The 15,030-nt window shown below is 42.2% G+C and overlaps 1 protein-coding gene and 1 non-coding gene across 7 annotated transcripts; both read right to left on the bottom strand.

Moving 5' to 3' along the window:
- Positions 1–8,642: 8,642 nt before the first annotated feature.
- snapc2 (small nuclear RNA activating complex, polypeptide 2) lies at positions 8,643–13,809 on the bottom strand. 6 transcript variants are annotated; one of them, XM_010753309.3, is made up of 7 exons: positions 13,706–13,809; positions 13,356–13,591; positions 12,830–13,003; positions 12,575–12,665; positions 11,355–11,684; positions 11,017–11,105; positions 8,643–9,389 (listed from the first exon to the last, which is right to left on the bottom strand). In XM_010753309.3, exons 2-7 carry the CDS (start codon positions 13,575–13,577, stop codon positions 9,078–9,080), a joined length of 1,218 nt encoding a protein of 405 aa, XP_010751611.1. In that variant the 5' UTR covers positions 13,578–13,591; positions 13,706–13,809; the 3' UTR covers positions 8,643–9,077. The 6 variants fall into 6 exon arrangements, with proteins under 6 accessions (XP_010751611.1, XP_019122740.1, XP_010751612.1 ...); XM_019267195.2 differs by having other exon boundaries at positions 13,356–13,588; positions 13,706–13,766; XM_010753310.3 differs by having other exon boundaries at positions 13,694–13,755.
- A 577-nt stretch (positions 13,810–14,386) lies between these two features.
- Positions 14,387–14,468, bottom strand: trnal-aag (transfer RNA leucine (anticodon AAG)). The gene has a single exon. It is a non-coding gene; the product is annotated as a tRNA-Leu (tRNA).
- Positions 14,469–15,030: the final 562 nt, after the last annotated feature.

Raw genomic sequence — 15,030 nt, 5'->3', positions numbered from 1 at the left:
CTTGTCCAGGTTACTCTTAAACCATGGGGGATTAAAAGTTGAATACAACTTTCCCAAAGTCTGAACGCTGTGGCCGTGATGACCCCTCAAAGTTCGAGGACTCTCCAGTACTCGCCACATAACACAAAGTCGCTTATAACTTGTGGATACATTGACCTATCCTGACCAAACGTCATAGGGTGGATGCTGGACACGGCCTGACCGCGTACATATGCTTATACTCACACTCACCTATAGCGCCACCTGGTAGTGGTTGGAAATGTCACGCTTCACATGTCAAGGTGTCACGCTTATCTGGATCACTACAGTGTCATCAAACTGGCTCATGTAGGCCTTAGGACTTGGTGATGCTTCCTGGTGAAAACAATGATACCACCTCATACGGTGTGGACGTGGCCAGGCGGCGAAAGTCGTGTGATGGCGTTTGTGGTTTGAACACCTTTTCATCCTCGCACAGTCATGAAACTTGGCACATGCGTCCACCATGACAACCTCGTACATATGTGAAGGGTATCGTGTGTGGGCGGAGCTAAATGGCTCTATAACCCACAAATTTTAAAACCCCCCCTGCCATTGGGGATACTTTTGCGTAGGCAGCTGAAATTCGCTACACGCCTCCGTCATGCCCAGACGCACACAAAAGCCTCTGGTGCCTCTGGACACCATGGTGCCATATGCACAGGAAGTCAGACATTTTGGGTGGAAGATGCAATTTGGCGCCATTTTGACGGACATGTGTGCGATGTGTGTGGGACGGCGTTCAGCGCCTACCCCGACGTGCGCACGGTGGAGGGGCCGTACATCGCTGCTTGCAGCTTTAATTGTTATTGTTATTGCTGTTGAGGATCTTCTTTTGTCTCTCTGAACTCAAATGGCTGTTCACCATGAACTAGGTTCTGCTCGAGGAGGCCTCTTCTTTGCCACTGACACCAAGTGCTTACATTTGCTCATAAAGTCTCCTTTGCTCCTTTCTCACACAGTTTCTCTTGACACCTTTTCATGTGACTTTTGTTTTGTTTGTAACCATTTGACTTGAAATGTACTGGGGTACAATACGTGTGATAAATTGATAAAGTGATTCAAGGTACAAGTACACAAAAAATATGACTTTGTTACGGTAACAAGAAGAATTGTATTTCATTCCTTCCATCTCTGACATTATCATACTACTACATTACAATCTGTGTTGTTGCTTTAATAATGACAATAGTTAATAAGAAATAATAACAACATTAGCAATAAGGAATAATCATATCTTCAAAAAAGTTATATTTTTTAAAAATATGGCACAATTTTGAAAAAAATGCAAAACTGATTTTTATGTGCATGTCATTGAGCTTATGGCATCAAGTTTTTATTCTGGTCAAGCACTCATAGCTCTCTACTTCTTTTATTGCTAATCTCACAGTTTCAGCGACATGATAAGGCAAAAAAAAAAAAACAAAAAAAAAAAACATGAGACACACAACTAGGAGGGTCTATACTTTGTTTCCACAAAGTGGTGATCATTATTTTATTCTTTTTCATGAACAGCTGATCCTTTTGATCACTTTCATACGTGATCATGGGACTATCACCTGTTCACAGTGAAGCTGTCTTCAGCTCTCCAAACAGCTGTTTTTCATAAATACACAACCTTCACCTAGTTTTACAGACAAACCTAACCATTACTGTAAAGATCCCATGAGACAGCAAATGTGGGGATCATATTTACGTTTATGACATGATAATACAATCCTTTTATAACAGTGGGTGAGGTTTTTCTCCTTTTATCACATTAACTACACCCGGTTACACCTCATTTAGCATGTCTGCTGTGAACCTTTGCCCCGTCTAGAGGTGGGCTGTGTCATGCGGATTCCACATTAACAATTAACTTTCAAATCTGCACACCATTATACACAGTGGTGAAAATGGCCATATTTTCCTAGGGGAACCACACTGTGGTGTCTGGGGGATGAGGCCCTATAGGGTGAAAAGGATTTGCAAATCATTGCATTCTATTTTTATTTATATTTATTTGTACTTATCTTGTAAATACTTCTTACTAACGCCTAACTAACATATTGATACAAAATGCTATGAATTTATTTTTATTATTTCATATATTAAAAAAACTATCAAAAGGGTGGAGAAATACTGGAAAATTGTTTTTTTTTAACCAGACCTCAGATAAGATCAGACTGATGGGGCAATGTGATAAAATGTTCTGTATGTTTCTGTTTCCCAGCAACAGAAATGACACAGTATCTCTGCCCTGATTGCGCAATCTATGATGTTTCATTGGGCCACTGATAATAAAAAGTTGCAAAAGATAATTGTGCAGCTGGAATGAAGAAAAGAAATGACTACACCTGTCCACTCCCTGCCAACTCTGCATGTCATGTCCCAGATATTAACTTTTCTGTCATGACAAACAGGAGGGAAAGACTTACAGTTAACCAGGCCCCCAGGACGGACACCAGGAGTGGCCAAACTGTGTGGCATGGCATCACTGATGAAAAGACTCTTTCCTCTAAGTGTATAAGTGGTTGTATATTTAGGATCCATTTCGGTCAGCGTCATAGTCCCTGCCATTATTATTTTGGGTCACACAATGCACTTCAACATTTTTGGCTGCATGTGCCACTGAGCAGCTTCTTTAAGATTGAATGGAGCCACACCTTCAATGCTGCATCCAGTCCTCTTATACATCCATCAGACATGTCTTCTAAACATACAAGACATAAAAAAACCCTGAGATGGGTCCATCTGCAGTCTTGCAGCCACTTTCCAGATTAATGGATTTATTTGAACCCATGATATTTTCATAAAGATAGTTTTGGTGCCTGAACCTAACCAAACTATTCCTGTTCTGAGGGTATATTATGTTGCAGATGTGTCCTATTGTACTGTGCATTCACAGATGAAACAAAGATTTCCTGTAACAGATGATACTGTAATACTATCAAATCAAAATCAAATCAATTTTATTTGTATAGCCCAAAGTCACAAAGTACATTTGCCTCAGAGGGCTTTACAATCTGTACAGGGAGTGACACCCTCTGTCCTTAGACCCTCGGTTCGAGTGAGGAAAAACTTGCCCACAAAAACCCTTTTAACAGGGAAAAAATGTGGAATGAACCTCAGGAAGAGCCACAGAGGAGGGATCCCTCTCCCAGGACGGACAGACGTGCAATGGATGTCACGTGTACAGGACAAATCAACACAAACATATTGTACAATGACTGATAAAATGACAATGAATTATAATGAATGATAAAAATGATTACAGTAATAGATATGGTAGTAATAATGACAGTAATATATGTAGTGGGCGTCATGCAGGATCACAGCAGCAGCCACGATCCACGAGAACCTGCTGGACGACAGAGCACAGAAACTCCGGGGAAGTTTGGTTAGTAACATGCATTAATGAGACATGTCCACAGATGGAGAGATATGGAGAGATATGGAGAGATATAGAGATATAGATATATATATATATAGAGAGAGAGAGTGAGATATAGAGAAATATAGAGAGATAGATATAGAGAGATAGAGAGAGAGAGAGAGAGAGAGAGAGAGAGAGAGAGAGAGAGAGGAGGGATGGAGAGAGAGAGAGAGGAGAGAGAGAGAGGAGGAGTTTTCGGTAAGGGAGATGTGTGCATCTTCAACCAATACCGTGCCTGGCTAGGCATAAACCCTCAGTGGGGTCCCCCGGCAGTGTAATCCTATGGCAGCATAACTAAGGGATGACCTGAACCAGCCCTAACTATAGGCTTTATCAAAAGGAAAGTCTTAAGTCTATTCTTAAAGGTGTTGACCGTGTCTGCCTCCCGAACCCAGAAAGGTAGTTTGTTCCACAGAAGAGGAGCCTGATAGCTGAAAGCTCTGGCTCCCAATCTACTTTTGGAAACTATAGGAACCACAAGGAACCCAGCGTCCTGAGAGCGCAGTGTTCTAGAGGGGTAATAAGGTATTATGAGCTCTTTTAGATAAGATGGTGCCTGACCATGAAGAGCTTTGTAAGTAAGGAGAAGAATTTTAAATTCTATTCTAGATTTAATAGGTAGCCAATGCAAGGAAGCCAAAATGGGAGAGATGTGATCTCTGATCTTGGTTCCTGTCAGAACACGTGCAGCAGCATTCTGAATTAACTGCAAAGTCCTAAGAGACTTATTGGAGCAGCCTGATAACAAAGAGTTACAATAGTCCAGCCTTGAAGTAACAAATGCGTGGACTAGTTTTTCTGCATCCGCCTGAGAGACAATGCGTCTGATTTTAGCGATGTTACGTAAGTGGAAGAATGCAGTCCTCGAAATTTGTTTTATGTGGACGTTAAAGGACAAATCCTGATCAAAAACAACTCCAAGATTCTTTACAGTGGAGCTGGAGGCCAGGGTGATCCCATCTAAAGTAACTAAGTCTCTAGAAAGAGAGTTTCTGAGGTGTTTGGGTCCAATTACAAGAACTTCAGTTTTGTCTGAATTTAACATCAAAAAATTGTAGGTCATCCAACTTTTTATATCCTTAAGGCATGCTTGGAGTTTAGTTAACTGATTGGTTGCATCAGGCTTGATCGATAAATATAATTGGGTGTCGTCAGCATAACAATGAAAATTGATAGAGTGATTCCTAATAATGTTCCCTAAAGGAAGCATATATAAACTGAATAGAAGTGGTCCAAGTACAGAACCTTGTGGGACTCCATGACAAACTTTGGTCTGCATGGAGGATTCATCATTGACGTGAACAAACTGAGATCGATCTAAAAAGTACGATTTAAACCAGCTTAGGGCGGTTCCTTTGATGCCAATTCGATGTTCCAGTCTCTGTAAAAGAATTTGATGGTCAATGGTGTCAAATGCAGCACTAAGATCTAACAGGACAAGTACAGAGATGAGTCCTTTGTCTGATGCCATTAGGAGGTCATTTGTAACTTTGACTAATGCGGTCTCTGTGCTATGATGCACTCTAAATCCTGACTGAAAATCCTCAAATAGACTATTGTTATGGAGAAAGTCACACAGCTGATTAGCTACAGCTTTCTCAAGTATCTTAGACAGAAAGGGAAGGTTTGATATCGGTCTGTAGTTGGCTAAGACCTCTGGGTCTAGAGTGGGCTTTTTAAGAAGAGGTTTAATTACAGCTACCTTAAAGGACTGTGGTACATATCCTGATAATAAAGACAGATTAATCATATCCAATAACGAATTACTAACTACAGGTAAAACATCCTTGAGCAACCTGGTTGGGATGGAGTCTAAGAGACAGGATGACGGCTTAGCTGCAGAAATGATTAAAGTTATTTGATGAAGGTCGATGGGGGAAAAACAGTCTAAATACATATCAGGTTTTACAGCTGTTTCAAAACTTGCTGTATCAGAATGCAGATCAATGTCTGTTGAGGGCAAGAGGTGATGGATTTTGTCTCTAATAGTTATAATCTTATCATTAAAGAAGCTCATGAAGTCATTGCTACTTAGACCTAAAGGAATAGATGGTTCAGTAGAGCTGTGATTCTCTGTTAGCCTGGCTACAGTGCTGAAGAGAAACCTGGGGTTGTTCTTATTCTCCTCAATTAAAGAAGAGTAATAGGCTGCTCTGGCATTACGGAGAGCCTTCCTGTATGTTTTGAGATTATCTTGCCAGACTAGATGAGATTCTTCCAGTTTAGTGGCACGCCATTTGCGTTCAGATTTACGTGCCTCTTGCTTTAATTTACGAGTCTGCTGGCTATACCATGGTGCTAGCCTTCTTTGTTTAATTATCTTCTTTTTCAGAGGTGCAATAGAGTCTAGAGTTGTCCGTAATGAGCCTGTAATACTATCAACAAGATGGTCTATTTGTGGGTGGCTAAAGGAAGTAGACAAGTCCTCTGTTACAGTTAGACATGGCATTTGATTCAATGCTGAAGGAATCACTTCCTTAAATTTGGCTACAGCACTATCAGATAAACATCTGCTGTAGAAGCTTCTACACAAAGGCTTATAGTCCGGTAGTATGAACTCAAAGGTTATTAAAAAATGGTCAGACAGAAGAGGATTCTGTGGGAAGACTATTATATTATCAATTTCAATGCCATATGAAAGAACAAGATCAAGAGTGTGGTTCAGACAATGAGTCGGTTTATTTACACTTTGACAAAAGCCAATTGAGTCTAATAGAGAGATAAACGCAGTACTAAGACTATCATTGTGGTTGTCCACATGAATGTTAAAATCACCTACAATAATTACTTTATCTGTTTTAAGGATCAAGCCTGATGCAAATTCTGCAAATTCAGATAAAAATTCAGAATAAGGACCTGGAGCTCGATATACTGTAACAAATAAAATTGGCTGCAAAGTTTTCCAGGTTGGGTGAGTGAGGCTAAGAACAAGACTTTCAAATGAATTATAATTTAGTTTAGGTTTGGGATTTATTAATAGACTTGAGTCAAATATGGCTCCAACTCCACCACCTCGACCAGTACTTCGAGGAACATGAGTATTGTAATGACTCGGAGGAGTGGATTCATTTAAGCTAACATATTCATCCTCCTGCAGCCAGGTTTCAGTGAGGCAAAACAAATCAATATCATAGTCAGATATTAATTCATTGATTAAGACAGCTTTAGATGACAAAGACCTGATATTCAATAGTCCACATTTAATTCTCTTATTTTGGACTGTTGGAGATGTTGATTTAATTTGTATTAAGTTTTTATGATGAACTCCTCTTCTGTTTGTTTTATCTTTAAATAATGTAGGTGGACGGGGGACAGACACAGTCTCTATACTAAAGGACTGGGTGGGCAACTGCTCTAATGGAGGCGCAGAGAAGCGTGTAAGACTGCAGCTCTGCTTCCTGGTCTCAACTCTGGGTTGTCGACATGATTTTGGTCAGCTAATAAACTTGGCCATATTTCTAGATATGAGAGCTGCTCCATCCAAAGTGGGATGGATGCCGTCTCTCCCAATCAGACCAGGTTTTCCCCAGAAAGGTGTCCAATTGTCTATGAAGCCCACATCGTTTGCTGGACACCACCTCGACAGCCAGCGGTGAAATGACGACATGCGGCTAAACATGTCATCACTGGTCACATTGGGGAGGGGACCAGAGAAAACTACGGAGTCCGACATCGTTTTGGCGTATTCACACACCGATGAAACATTAATTTTAGTGACCTCCGATTGGCGTAACCGGGTGTCATTACCGCCGACGTGAATAACAATCTTACTGTATTTACGCTTATCCTTAGCCAGCAGTTTCAAAAAAGACTCGATGTCGCCCGCTCTGGCCCCCGGGATGCATTTAACTATGGCCCCCGGTGTCGCTAACTTCACGTTTCGGGCTATGGAGCTGCCAATGACCAGAGTTGGCCTCTCAGCGGGTGTGTCGCTGAGTGGGGAAAATCCGTTTGAAACGTGGAGCGGTTGGTGGTGTACCGTGGGCTTCAGTTTGGGGCTATGCCTCCTTCGAACAGTCACCCAGCCTCCCGGCTGCTCGGGAACTACCGGGGGACGGCTAGCTGAAGCTACCTGTGGCTGTGCCGCACCGGCTACAGGGGACTGGCTAACTATCTGAGCTACTGACTGTTCGGTGGTGCGGTACCGTGCCTCTAACTCACTGACCCTCGCCTCCAAAGCTACAAATAAACTACATTTATTACAAGTACCGTTATCACTAAAGGAGGACGAGGAGTAACTGAACATGTGGCACACAGGACAGGAGAGAGCAGGAGAGGAGAGGAGAGGAGAGGGACGCCATTGCTATAGCTAGGCTAGTTAGTGTGGCTAACAGAAACTGGAGAAACTATCAGATTGTAGTTACTAGAGTTCAGAGAGCTGTTTATGCACAGACAGAACAAGTCAAAGAGTAGTGCAGAGATAAGTAGATATCTGTGCCAATAGGAAGTGTATACTATTTCATATTTCATTTTGATACTATAGCATAGTGGGTGTGGTCTCCTCGCTCCTCATCTCCAAGCCTCATTTGGAAGTGTTGTGAGCGTCATGTGGATGATGAAAATGATGTAAGTTGTTAAGTTTCAGTTCAGTTGATCATCTTTGATGTGTGCCGGTCTCTTAATAGTCTCTGGCTGGACCTACTTGGGGGATACCTTGTGGACCTGCTCTGGCTTCCTGCCCCTGCCAGCTCTATTGTTCTACAATAATTTTTGATAAATACAATAAAAGATTTGTTAACAGATACAGGGAAATGAAAAGCAGCAGTAGTATTCAGTAGACAGTGTGGCCCAAGCTTTGTTTTAAGCTCACACAAGACACCACGGGCCGCACAGGCGGTATTCTCTATTCAAAATATAGAAAGAATTATTGGCAAGAGGTCAATGTGTTACCAGAAGAACGTCATCATCGGACATGGCTACACGTACAGCAGAGGAATTTATCTGCTTATGGCTACCAAAACAACAGAAACTACACAAGAGGAGATGTCCATCCGATACCTGCAAAGAGATGTCTCGATGGGGAATGTAGCTGTAAGTGATTGAGAGCGTGATGAAGATGTAGACGCAGGGTGCAGAACTTTAGTATCTTGTAGACTCGTGTCATCGTGATCCAACAACCTTAAAAAAAAACATGTATTAATGAGGCCACACTGTAACACCAAAGCTCACTGAATAGAGTACTGACAACACTATCTACTAACCCAGAACAGAAGTTATGATACAGTATAAAAGTAGTTACAGCTCCACGTATGGCCTCTTTCTTACCATCTCAGCTCATTGTTGTTTACTTCCTTCTGGGTGATATTGAAATTTTGTTGCATATTCACTCTCTGGTAACACTGCATTTTTGTTAGCTAGCAAAATCACAATTCTATTCTTGTTCTTCCTCAGTCATGGTTTCTTTGCAGCAGTTCTCCACTGAACAGCTGTTATAGAGATATGTCTGCTAACTCAGCCACTACTTTGATCATCAAATCATTGATTACGCTTTGACGTGAACACTGGTTCTAGTTTTCAGTGGAACTGAAGATCAGATCTGGACTGTCTGACATTTCACATTTTATTTTACTTTTTTAAAATAAAGAAAACAATAAAAAAAGAAAATTCCTTCCATGCATCACAATGAGCCAATCTTCTTAATGTATCAGTGTGTATCAGTGCGCATCAGCAGTTTCAGTGGTATCATAAAAGGGTTAAGGGGGGGGCAGCGCCCCATCACATCTTCGTCCTCTGATTGGCTGAGTGTATTATTGTTCTTTGATGACTGGCTCTCAGCTTCATCTGGCTGCAGCTTCACTGTGACATCACTGTCATCAGCAGTCCCAGCAGTGTTCTGCTGATTGGTGCTGTCTGGACCACTCGGAGCCGCTCTCTGAGCACCGAGTCCATCCTTCAGGTCTCTAAACAGTTCTTTTGCAGCCTTGGAGTCAGCCGGGGATGAGAGCTGTTTGTGCACCTGAAGACATGGAGAGGAGGGCTGTCAGGTTAATGCTTACAAACAATAATACTTCTGGAAGTTCAGTATACCAGATCTGTTCTGTGTCCTGCTTTCAAGAAGTCTCACATGTTGCTGACACCAGCTCCTCTTCACACTCACTGGCCTTCACATTTACTTTAATGTACAGTAACCTGAACAGACTGGTCCCAGTACCAGAACCACACATCATTTTATATGTCAGTCAAATCAAGTCTGGTGTGTCCTGTTGTACTGCCCAGGTCTCTGTGCATCAACATACTGATTTCACTACAAGAACTTAAAACATCTCTTGCAAGAACGGGATGTTATGTTGTATTTTAACTTTTTAATATCGAAAATCACTCTCTACAATATGGTACAACACACACACACACACACACACACACACACACACACACACACACACTGATGACTGCTCTTCATCTACCCCAAATAACAAATGACAGTAAAATCAGTCCAGCCCGTATTAATGATGGATGATGATTGTTAGTTAAGTTAACTGGTTCAGTGAATTCTCAGAGATGAACTTATTATCTCTCACATCCTCAGATTAGATAACGTTAGGAACATATTTTCCATCTCCAGATAGAAACCGTGCGTTGTTAACCTCACTCACCTTGAGATGGCAGTGACATTGTGAGTGCGCCACATTTAACTTCCACACAGTAAAGTTTGGTTGCAGACACACATTCACACATTTTATTGAATTATGGTGACAGACAGCTACAAGCATGAGTTGGAGTGGACCAAAGTGTTCCTGAGCTGTCAAACAATGTGTGACAGGAAACTGTATGTACATCCAGAATATTCTCACGTCAGTCTGTGAATTTATACTTCCTGCCTGTCATTCTCATTCCTGACGACCTTCATTCATCTGTCTACAGCCTCATTATACTGCACATAGTTCTGCATCCCTGTTTATAGTTCTATTTCAGATTTTTAGAAAACATCTTAATAGTTCTAGATATAATTTCTATGCAAATGTTAAATTCTTCTGCACATATTTTTTTTTTCTAGTTTAATTTCTCTGCACATATTTAATCTCTGTGCAAATAAAAAAAAATTAGATTTATCTCAGGTTCATTTTAACGTATGACTACTGTGTTATAGTTTACTATGCTGCTACTGGATGCTTGAATTTCCCTCAGGACCAATAAAGTATGTATGTACAGTATGTCTCAAGAGAGAGAGAGAGTGGTTATTAGTGGAACACAGGAAAGACAGTTTGGATGAGGTTTATGTTGTTTATGTTAAGTAAGATAATTATCTCTTTTGATTGGTTTTTAATGGGCCAACATTTACATTTCAAACAGGCTTAATGTCAAGGCGTAATGTCCACGCTGTGCTCCAGATTCACTGTTTGACGCAAAATGACCCAACAGTTTCACTCTTTTTTTTGGACTGATGCTGCCATCTGGTGGAGTGCTTGCACAGGTCAAGCTTCCACCATTTGCTGGAACACAGCTCAGGTTCAGTGACAGGTGCTGGAGCTGGCGTTGAGTTGTCAGTGTTAACAGAAATCAGAACACTAAATGCTAACTTTAGGTCAAGCCTGTAGATCTTGCTGTTGCCAGTGAGCAGCTAACATGGGTGCAGACGGCTGTACCTGGATCAGATGTTTGTGCAGTTTGTTGCAGTCCAGATGGGGAAGCTCCTCCTGGAGAGACATCAACAGGTCCAACAGGATAGCACTCTCTGGAAGGCAGCAGACAGTATTAGTAATGTTAGCAATGTTAATCTCCCTAAGTCCCTAAGTCGACTGTCATTGGAGTACAGGGCAAAAAGAGGCGGGGCTTAGAAAGATCCATTCTGTCTTACAAAGGAACACATGAATTTTCTAACACAGAAACAAATGTTTCAGCGGATATCCTCACACATGGGAAGTTGTATATTGAATGTGACGGCAGGACATTGATATAAACAAGCTGTGACTCAAGGACTCACCCATGGGGGTGAGCTGACACTCATTATCGGGCTTGTGGATGAGACCCAGGTAACGATAGAGCTTCTCAAAGTCCACGCTCTCCACACTGCTGGTGTTACCCAACTGAACTGCTGCGGCTGGCGTGGAGCCGCTGGAGGTGGCAGAACAGGAAGAGGCAGCAGAGGATGGTGCGGTCTGTAAAGCGGGGACAGCAGACAAATGGGTGGAGGTGGCCGCAGGTGAGGTTCCAGGGATTTTGCTGTTTGGTGCTCTGTCTGCTGGGCCCATGGTGGGTGCTGGAGTCTTGGCTACCTGGACAGGCTGGGTTGTGCTGGTGCCAGGGCGCTCACCTATGGGGGGAGAGATGTATTCTATTATTGAAGGTGTAAGATGCTCCATTTATCACGTACAGACTCAGAACAACGTTCAGATTTTCCAGATCTGCTGAGCTCCTTCTGATTATTTTACTGTTAAACTGTACATACATAACACTTTTACTGTTACATGTTAAACTAATTAATATACAAATTATGTAATGACATTTTCTGCTCTTTTGCTGTCTGAATGGACGCAGTGACTCGCCCCTCCTGTCTGCATTTACTGAATTTAAATAAACTATTATTTGACTAAAACACTAAAACAAAGAATACTATACGCAAAACAATAAACAGGTTTATAGAGTGCTTTAGGTTTAGCTGAACTGCTGCTCCTCCCAGCTGAACCTACCATACACCATGACACCATCATCAAAATTGACTCCCTGTGTCTTGCCCCCATGTCGCATGTCACCCCGCTGCTCATCGAGCTGCACTGGCTACCTGTAGCAGCCCGCATTAAATTCAAATCTCTGACACTGACTACAAAGTAGTGTCTGGTTCTGCACTAACCTACTTGAACGCCCTTATGCAACTATATGTTAGGAATGTCCTACCAGATCAGGAGCGTCCCTCTTTAACTCCTGAAGACCTCCAGCTCTTCAGAGAGGACCTCCTCTCCAACACTGCCAACAACTGGACATGATAGATCTACCCCTTTATGAATTTTCACAGCACTTACTGCTGCACTAACACTTTCCTATCACACTGTACCTTGACTGTTTCCCTTCTCTGTGAGTCGCTTTGGATAAAAGCGTCAGATAAATGACTACATGTAAATGTAATGTGGCTCCTGTGTGTCAGATGGAAATCCTGATATCTGATATTTATCATCCACCAAAGTTTAGTGAATGTGATCTACACACCTTGCGCTGGTCTGCGACCAACAGGTCTGTAGGTCTTTGGAGGGTCGCAGTTCCTCAGGGTGCGAGGCTCTGTGGATGAGACGATCAGCATCTGGGAAACAGGGAGAGGAGGACGACAAGAAGAGGAGAGGAGACACAACACAAGCAAAGCCATTTCATCACTCCGCTTTCATAACGTAGAACAAAAATTAGAACATGTTCATACATGAAATAATGATTTACTATGGAAGTGACTTCCTTGTGTTGGATCAGTACCTGAGAAAAAGCACTGGAAATGGATTCTTCGTGTGTTCCAGCCAGAGCTGAAGCCAAGCGTGTCCACACTTCGATGGGCTTTCGGATCTTCTTCTCCTCATATCTGTTCTTCTTCAGCTTGGATCTCGCACAGGAGATCACTTTGTTCTTCAGAGACTCCACCACAGCCTGAATCTAACGGAACCAAACGACATGTGAAAGAAGGTGGAGGGACGAGGGAGGGAAATGTGCTGAGAAGAAAGGAGGAGAGTACATAGAAGAGAATAAGATGTTCTGCATCTTAAGTTTAAGAAACATCTTCATAATTTGATATATGAAATAAATAAATAATTAATGTTCTTCTGTTAGCCTCATGCAATTCAGAGAAACTGCTGATAAAATATTATGGGATGGATTCAAATTAACTTGAATGATTTCAACAGGTTTTCCTCCAGTAGTGCACATGTGTGTCCAACGTCTGGTTCCGCTGCTGTCTTTAGTGTGGTGGACTGTTTGTCTGTAGCACACTGGATGGACAGGTATCTACCTCTGACATGGACCGAGAGGGCACGCTCTTTATCAGCGAATCGTAGTCGATGTCTCGGTTCCCGCCACTGGTCCTGCCGAGTCTCTTCAGGCCGTTCAGGAGCCTCCTCTGCTCCGCTCGGTCCAAATTCGAGTCTTGTTTAACGTTACGAGCTGGACGCCGCGATTCTGGTACAGGACTCAGGCTGCGAGGTTTACTTCGTTTACGCGGAGGCGGCTTCATCTCCACTCACGCTGCTGATAGAAACCACAGTTCATATGACAACAACCGGACCGTGTCAGTTCAATTTAGAGAGATCTGGATCTGGATCTGGATATAAATGTCATGTGAACACAAACCCGCCTGCGTACATGTAGACACACTGTAGAGACGCTGTAACGGCGAAACTATAGGACCTCCGGCGCAGTATTTTCAGAATAAAAGCGTTGTCTGGTAAACTTATTGCGACTTACAGATGCAGATTCAAATTTTTACAGGCTGTATTTTGCTTGTTTTTTTCTCAGACCAAGAAGAAAAAAATCAATGAAGCATCAGTGTGTTTGTGAGTTGTTTTTCCTGCCGTGTGAAAAAGTAAGTTTTTTATTTGTATTATTCAAAAACAGAACAAAGAAATAGAACACACCATTTAAATGCAAATGTAATTAATTGGCATTTAAATTCATTAGCGTATAACAATCTTCCATTCATGAGAAATGATCCATTAGCACAGATGAACTAAAGAGCGATGTTCTTTTTGGCACTTTAATTTGAAGGCTAGGGGACTAACTGCTTCCGGGTTGCCGAATGTGCGTTGAAAATTGTGCGTCCCGCTTTAAAACGCTCAGGCTTCGTTTCCTCGAAGACTGCGCACACAAGCCGCGCCAGTGAAATAAGTGTCCGTAAGGCTAACTAACAGCATACATTGTTTGGCAAAAAAAAAAAATCAATTTGGATAGCAACAAACGGCGCAATGGCGTAATGGCGTTGTTGTAGGTTCATAAGAATGTTTATAAGATTCAACCCCAAAGTAAAATTCATCCAAAGAGTACGTTTGGCAGCGGTGGGATTCGAACCCACGCCCCCGAAGAGACTGGAGCCTTAATCCAGCGCCTTAGACCGCTCGGCCACGCTACCTATGATGTTACATGAGGAATTAAAATTCTATCAATTTATCCATATATGATATTGCTATAGATATTTATTGAAGCTGTAGTGTATTTTCGGTGGTGATGCTGATGTTTGAAGAGAAGTTCCGCCGACACCGTCTTAGTTGTATAACAAGTTTATTACAACAAGTTCAGTACCGTACAAGTAAAACGTTACTTGGAGAGCTCCTGGCCGAATGATGAAAGACTCTCCCGAACTATACAGGGCAAGCTCTTATATACCATGGAGGAGCACATGCATTCAGAATAAACAATGTTTATAACTCTTGTGTCATAAAAGGCCAGAGAAAGTGAGAGAGCCTCTTCTCCTGGGATGCCCCAACAAATGGCCTAGGTGTCGTACAGGCCCGAGAAAGAGGAAGAAACTCTTCTCCCAGTGTCTCCCAACACATGGCCCTGGTGTCATAAAAGCCCAAGAAAGGGGGAGACTCCTCTCCCAGGACAGGATACCCCAACAAATGGCCCTTTGATCTCTGGACCTGATCTCTTCCTCAACCTTGTAAATGGAGATAGACACAGGAAAAAACACC

Source organism: Larimichthys crocea, unplaced genomic scaffold, assembly GCF_000972845.2.
Source record: "Larimichthys crocea isolate SSNF unplaced genomic scaffold, L_crocea_2.0 scaffold533, whole genome shotgun sequence".
Classification (NCBI taxonomy): Eukaryota; Metazoa; Chordata; class Actinopteri; family Sciaenidae; genus Larimichthys; species Larimichthys crocea.
The sequence above is the reverse complement of the archived record's forward strand: the minus strand, read 5'-3'. Positions and strand labels throughout refer to the sequence as shown.